Source organism: Arachis ipaensis, chromosome B06, assembly GCF_000816755.2.
Source record: "Arachis ipaensis cultivar K30076 chromosome B06, Araip1.1, whole genome shotgun sequence".
Lineage (NCBI taxonomy): Eukaryota > Viridiplantae > Streptophyta > Magnoliopsida > Fabales > Fabaceae > Arachis > Arachis ipaensis.
In genome coordinates, this window is record NC_029790.2 from 81,800,770 (window position 1) to 81,807,485 (window position 6,716).

A 6,716-nucleotide genomic window follows, 5' to 3' on the forward strand; every position below is an offset into this window, starting at 1 on the left:
AATAAAATCAATTTAATATTTAAAATACTTTTTAAAAATATATATTTATCTTCATAAAAAATAAAAAATTAGGGGCAATTTTGGTGGTTTACTCAAAAACTATCAAAGTGCATGGCACATTATTTTACCGTTCTAGGAATGAGGAAGCCAGAGAACAAGTTCCAAAAGCTCAAGAAGAAGGACATGCAAATGGCAGCAACTTGGTGACCAGGTGTCAAAGCAACAGTCATCATTCCATACAATGTGAAGTATATGAAACACATTAGAATGTAGTAGTAGAACCAAAAGAAGTTCCCCACCTTCCATTCGAAACCAATCATGGAATAAAGGATAATAGTGTAAATGGCAGTTTGAATTGCATTGTAAATGGCCTCTATTGCCACCTGCAGAATTAGCAAGTTGCTTTTAGTTTACATAATTAAAAAACATTTGCAACACAACTTGCCTAACAAAGATTGTCTTCTTAAAAAACAACACAAGCTTAGCTCCTTTAAACACAAAATTGAATGTTAGTTTTATGTTAATCGTATTAAAATTTAGGGTATGTTTACTTTATTCAATATTTTATAAATATTTCTTCTGGGAAAAATGAATAGGATTGCCAATCTTCGTATTTTACCTGGCCAAATGCATAGGGCAATGCAGAATACATCCCTGCAGCCCTTTCACGATAGAAGACGGTTCTTTCAATGGCAACAACTGGTTGTACTGCTGAAGCGTTCGTCGCTCCAAGGAAGAGCACAGCAGAGTACATAGCTCCCAAAAGGTTCATTAAATCTTGTTGTTTGTGACTTACAAATTTTTTTCAGTAAACATCAAAACACAATTGAGGCCACAGGAGCAATAAGAAAAGCATTTAAAATCATAAATTGAAAAAATTATGTAAAATCTGACATGACTCACGTGTTCTTTGCTTTATTCCAGAATATTAGACCAAAAATGAGTCCAATGAGTATTGTCATGAAGAATCTAACAGCATTATACTGAGGATGTCTCCAGTACGACCAATGTTGTTTCCAGAAGCAAGCTTTGCATTGAACCAAGAATGATTGGGAATATTTGGCTGGGAAAGACAAGTCTTTGGAACCTGGGGTTGGAGTACTGAGCTCCTTGATGAGTTCTTGATTCATCCTGAAGAAAGTACAATTAAAATAAGAGTTACAAAACTGAAATTCTTGTTGCACATAGGAGCAGATAAAGAAAAATAACTTACTGGTAAAGGTCAGAGTTGGCATAGATGGCTGCAAAATCTACATCCAATTGAGCCTCCATTGAAATGGAGCTTATATCAAGCATCCATGTTGCAGGATTATAACCATCCTTGATTTTAGGAACTCCAGGGATAGCCTAAAGCAGAACCTCAATATAAGACATACATAGAGAAGTATGGAGAAAAAGCCTAAATTCTCAGATACTTGAAATAGAAAAGCTTCAATACTCACTTCGAAATATTCTCTGAGTTTATGTGAGTGGCGACCAAGTGGGCCAGCATAGATAACTTGTCCTCCTCTTTTCATCAACAATAGCTATGATACCAAAGAAATATCAAAGTTGAAGTTATGTAACAATCTATGAAATAAATGAGAAACGCTCTGCGCTCCATATAAGAGTCTAAACTTACCTCGTCAAAGGCCTCAAAAATGTCTATGCTAGGTTGGTGAATTGTACACACGACAGTTCTTCCGGTGTCCACTGTATTTCTCACGGTTCGCATAACAATCGCTGCAGCTCTAGCATCAAGTCCAGATGTTGGTTCATCCATGAAGATGATTGAAGGGTTGGCTACAAGCTCTACGGCTATAGTAAGCCTCTTCCTTTGTTCTGTTGATAGGCCATCTACACCTGGAAGGCCTACCAATGCATCTTTGATTGGTATAAGCTCGACCAACTGCATAACTTCTTCAACAAACATCTACATCACCAATAGAAATTCTGCTCAATACAACACATATTTAATTATTAAGGCCATGATGATAGATTTTTTCGACAAACCTTTCGTGTTTCTGTTTTAACATCTGAAGGAAGACGAAGCCATGCTGAGAATAATAGTGATTCATAGACAGTAACATGTGGAGAATGAATGTCATTCTGCTCACAATAACCGCTAATCCGAGCAAATGTTGCTTGGTTCTTTGGATAACCTGAGATGCTAATATTTCCTTTGATGTAACCACCTGTTTTTCTTCCGGCTAATACATCCATGAGCGTTGTCTTCCCCGCGCCACTAACACCTACAAGTGCTGTCAATATTCCTGGTTTGAAAGCACCACTGACATCTTGTAGTAGTTGTAGTCTATCTGAACTGAAACCTTGATTCTTCATTTCCTAGTGTGGTAATGGTCACAAAACAAACCAAAAGCTTTATTTTGAATACCTTTCGCTATCATTAACACGTCAATATAATTTAAGACAGCATAAAAGGTAGCAAATTTAGAATGCTTAGAAGTAGTCTCTTACAGCAGGCATATCTACATAGTAGCTAACATGATTGAATGCAAGTGATAGAGGCTCAAATGGTAAAACCATTCCTCTTCTTTCTTCTTGGTTCGAAGGACCGAAAATTTCTGAAGAATTTTTCATTTCCATCTCTGCACCTGCTATATATGATAAAAGATTAGCAGCATTAAATGAAATGGTGATACTTTTTTGCATAGAGTTGTGCTGAGTAACCTTCTCAAAAAACAATTACAAGTTACACAAAAATGTGCTTTTGAATCAAAATTAAAGCTTCTAGGTAGTTCTATACCCTAACTTATGTTTAACATAACAATGAGTTGAACTTGGAATCACAAGGAAAGAATGTAGAGATAAAGTAGGCACAGAAACCTTCAAAGATAAGCTGTTTGGAGGATGATATTTTGTTCCCTTCACCTTCATCTGCGATGACTGCTTTCGAATCACTCAAAGCTGCAATTATAGTTTGACATTAACATGTTTACAGATGCTTAAAATATCACTGAATTACTGACTGAAAATCAAAGGACATATAACTCACGATTCAAGTAAGTCAATGCAACAACGAATAGAAGATTGAAAAGAAGAGAAAACCCAAACAAGGCTCCAATGCAGATCCAAAACCAATAATCTTCTGTATAGAAACCTCTAGATCTGAGAAGTAATTTTCCAACTGTTGGTGCATCAATTCTAGGATCTGTATTTGGCTGCAATATATTGGGAAAGAAAAAAAAATCAGCAGTTCTTAAAGTTCAAGTATAGTGAGGTAACTAATAAGGCCATAAACACTTTATTTGGCCCTATGCTATCTACAGTCAAATTAAATTCATACTTGACTCCATCTTTTATCTAAGAATTCATTCATCACTATGGCATTCTGGCCATACATCATAGGAGATATATAATAACCCCATATCATCCATGGTGCAATGTCGTCTGCAAACACACAAGAAATTACAATGCATTTAACTATACTACTACTATTCAAAAAAAAAAAAAAGGGGCAAGAAAAAGTAACTTATTTAGTCATAATATCGAAGAAAATGAAGATAACATATAGTTATCAATGGCTTACCTTTGGCAACAATAAAACCTCCAAGCACAAATATGACTTGCAAGGTCAAGGTACCCAGTGTATTAGCAACAACTGGTGTTCTACCAACTGCAGCAATGAATCGAAATAGAGACAGAGCCATCTGATGGATTCCAAACAATGCCAAGAATTGTCGAAAAAATCTAATGAAATAATGAAGGGAAATTTGTGAATTAGAAATTGTATCATTCTTATCTCCCCAAAGTACAAACTATTATTACCACCAAAGCCAAAGAAAACAATAAATTAAATCCTTGAGTTACCTATCAGCACCAGGAGCAAACCCAACCGTATAGTATGTAAGAACAATCCATATCCCTGATTCCATAAGGGAGAGAGGGATCCTTAGAACCCATATAGGTAACCCAAAGGACCATGCAGGGAAGAACAAAAAATCCCTTTGTTTGTAGAACACTGGAAGCCTGAATACAGTCATGGCTAGTTCTGCCATTCCATTAAACATCACATTTATTAGAGTGAAAAATAGTGCTCCAAAGAATTTTTGTCCATCTTGGACAGTCCCCACTGGCATTTGGGTTCTAAGGAACACAGTAAAGGTGATGATAGACATAATTGTTATCTGTGTTGTCTTGAATACATAAACAAAAGCACTACGCTTCATGAGCAACCATTCTCTTGAGAAGCATGCCTTAAATAGTTCCCAGTTTGATATGCCATACTTGTTTTTTACCAAAGCAGCTTGGTGGACTCCACGCTTATCATAGGGAATCCCAAGCTCAGTCACAAGTTGTTCACCTATTTTAAATGAACTGAAGGCCTCTGCGAATTCAGAAGTGGAAACGTATCTATAAGGTTCATCTTTTTGAGACCAATATTGTTGCTGGTCTTTCTTGGATGTTACTTCTTGTAGAAAATCAGCAACTCCTTTTCTCTCTGGACACTTGAATCCCATTTGTTCAAAGAACTCTAGCACGTTCTGGCGCGGACCTTGGTATACAATTTGGCCTTCTGAAAGTAGGATAATGTCATCAAAGAGATCAAATGTCTCTGGTGCTGGCTGCAGAAGAGAAATCACCATGGTCACATCCATGATATGAACCATCTGTCTCAAGAACTTGCATATCTGAAATGTGGTGGAACTGTCCAACCCTGTTGATATTTCATCCATGAAGAGCACCTTCGCCGGTCCAACCAACATCTCCCCTACACCCAATTACAACTGAAAGCATTTAGTGTCGATCAATAAATAAACTATAAAATGCTTAAACAAGCCAGTATTTTGAAAAATTATGCTACTATGAGAAGAGAAAAACTCACCTGTAGTTAAGCGCTTTTTCTGTCCACCAGAGATACCCCTTCTCATTTCATCACCAACCATAATGTCAGCACAAATATCCATTCCAAGTATCTGTTAGATTAAGGGATGAAGTTATACAAGTGGATGATAAAATCAGTAGTGTTCACGTGACTCTTTTTTTTTATGTACTCATTGTATACTCATCACTCCACTATCATAGAATGGAGGATCATCTAGGACCTTAAAATTGAGGGAAAAAATCAAATAAATAAAAGAAAATTGAAGTTTCTACAATGTGGACGCTAACCTTGAGAACATAATCAGTTACCAAACTGGTTTTTTGGCCTGACATAGCTGTGGCCTTCATGAATGCATCAATTTCAGGGTTTGGCTTTATTCCTGCATCTTTCTCCCTTCTTGACAGTTCCACCAGCATCTCGTACCTCGTTCCAACACCTAAACAGCGTCCTGAGAAATCTAGTGTCTCTCTCACTGTCATTTCTCCATAGTGAATATCATGTTGACTAATATAGGCACAAGTTTTTCCAGCAATGAATTCATTTAGCTCATGACCACAATAAGTGATTTTCCCCGAGGACTGCTCACAAAACATCATAGATCAAAATAACTACCAATTTGGACAAATTAATATTTAGATACATTTATTGTTTTAATGTACCAATTTATTCAGACACAGTTTTCGGGAAATGGAAGTAGTAAGTAGTAACTAATTATATACAAAAAAAAAAAACAACAACAACAAAAGAAAGCATAATGAAATAGGAACAAACCCTTAAGTCACGGTCAAGTTTCCCTGCAAGTGCTAGAAGCAATGTAGTTTTCCCAGCACCCGGAGGACCCAGCAGGAGAGTCATTCTGAGATTTCACACAAGAAAAAGTTGTGTATAGAGATTCAAATACCTTTTTTTCGATTGTTGCATGATAGAACTAACTGTGTACACATTAAATATAACTCAATATAAATGAGAATCGTTTTACCTTGATGGCTTTATTATTCCACTAACATCTTTAAGAATCTGAATTTCTTTCTTCTTGGAGGGTGCAAGGTGAAACAATCCTAAGATGCTCTATCGTTCAAATGAATGAATCAGTCAAAGCATTAGTTCTACTAATGGTGCTATTCTCAAATTTAACTAAACATCATATATCATAATACAGTGAAATTATTCATACCAGAAAATAATAATAATCAGTATTAAACAATTGCTAATGTGGGAACATTCAAGTACCTCAAAAGTGTGGAGAGTGGCATTAAGCAAAGTAGGAAGCGCTCTACTCCCAACATACAAATCTCCCTCCGCAGATAAATTCTCATACCGGACTTCAATTTTAGGAATTTCAATCCCCACCCTGAAAGTAAAAATAGCAAAATTCATCAACTAATTAATAATAAAAAACTTTCGTTTCGGTGATAGATATAGATAGAGAGATAAACAAACACCTATCGACTCTGTCTCTAAGCGTGCGCAAGAACTTCTCATTGTCTTCTTCAACAACCTTTAATATGCTATGGCAGCCCAAGTGAGGTGCTGCTCGTCGTCCTCCTGCATGTGGCGGTTGCTACGGCCAAACACGTCCGGCTCAGCCGCCGCAGTCCAAACGTCCCTGAAGCTGGCAGAGGTCCAGCTCCGGCGACTGCTGGTTGACATGGCTAAATCATCCCCCGTCATCAATGCTGATGCCATTTTTGGTTTAGCTTCTTTTCTCTTAAAACGGATACAGCACTGAGCCTTCACATATGTAACATGACGCAGTTAGCTTTTAGAATCACCACTCATGTATATGCATGCCCATGCTTTAGTTTTTCAAACAAAATTGACTCAAATAAAAGAGAAAAGACACCGAATACAACACAGGTAAAATAATAATAAAAAAAATTATCTAAAGTTG

General features: G+C 36.7%; 1 protein-coding gene across 1 annotated transcript in view; it reads right to left on the bottom strand.

Annotated features, from left to right (window-relative positions):
* The window catches only part of LOC107648823 (ABC transporter G family member 39-like), a 7,699-nt gene extending 1,011 nt beyond the window's left edge, over positions 1 to 6,688 (bottom strand). The window contains 20 exon segments of the mRNA XM_016352636.2: positions 129 to 383; positions 620 to 791; positions 904 to 1,131; positions 1,214 to 1,347; positions 1,443 to 1,526; positions 1,622 to 1,912; positions 1,993 to 2,325; positions 2,458 to 2,594; positions 2,827 to 2,907; positions 2,996 to 3,161; positions 3,287 to 3,390; positions 3,530 to 3,690; positions 3,811 to 4,711; positions 4,826 to 4,916; positions 5,113 to 5,403; positions 5,597 to 5,681; positions 5,805 to 5,893; positions 6,056 to 6,176; positions 6,268 to 6,334; positions 6,337 to 6,688. Coding sequence (XP_016208122.2) covers positions 129 to 383; positions 620 to 791; positions 904 to 1,131; positions 1,214 to 1,347; positions 1,443 to 1,526; positions 1,622 to 1,912; positions 1,993 to 2,325; positions 2,458 to 2,594; positions 2,827 to 2,907; positions 2,996 to 3,161; positions 3,287 to 3,390; positions 3,530 to 3,690; positions 3,811 to 4,711; positions 4,826 to 4,916; positions 5,113 to 5,403; positions 5,597 to 5,681; positions 5,805 to 5,893; positions 6,056 to 6,176; positions 6,268 to 6,334; positions 6,337 to 6,511 — 3,966 coding nt within the window. The 5' untranslated portion in view covers positions 6,512 to 6,688.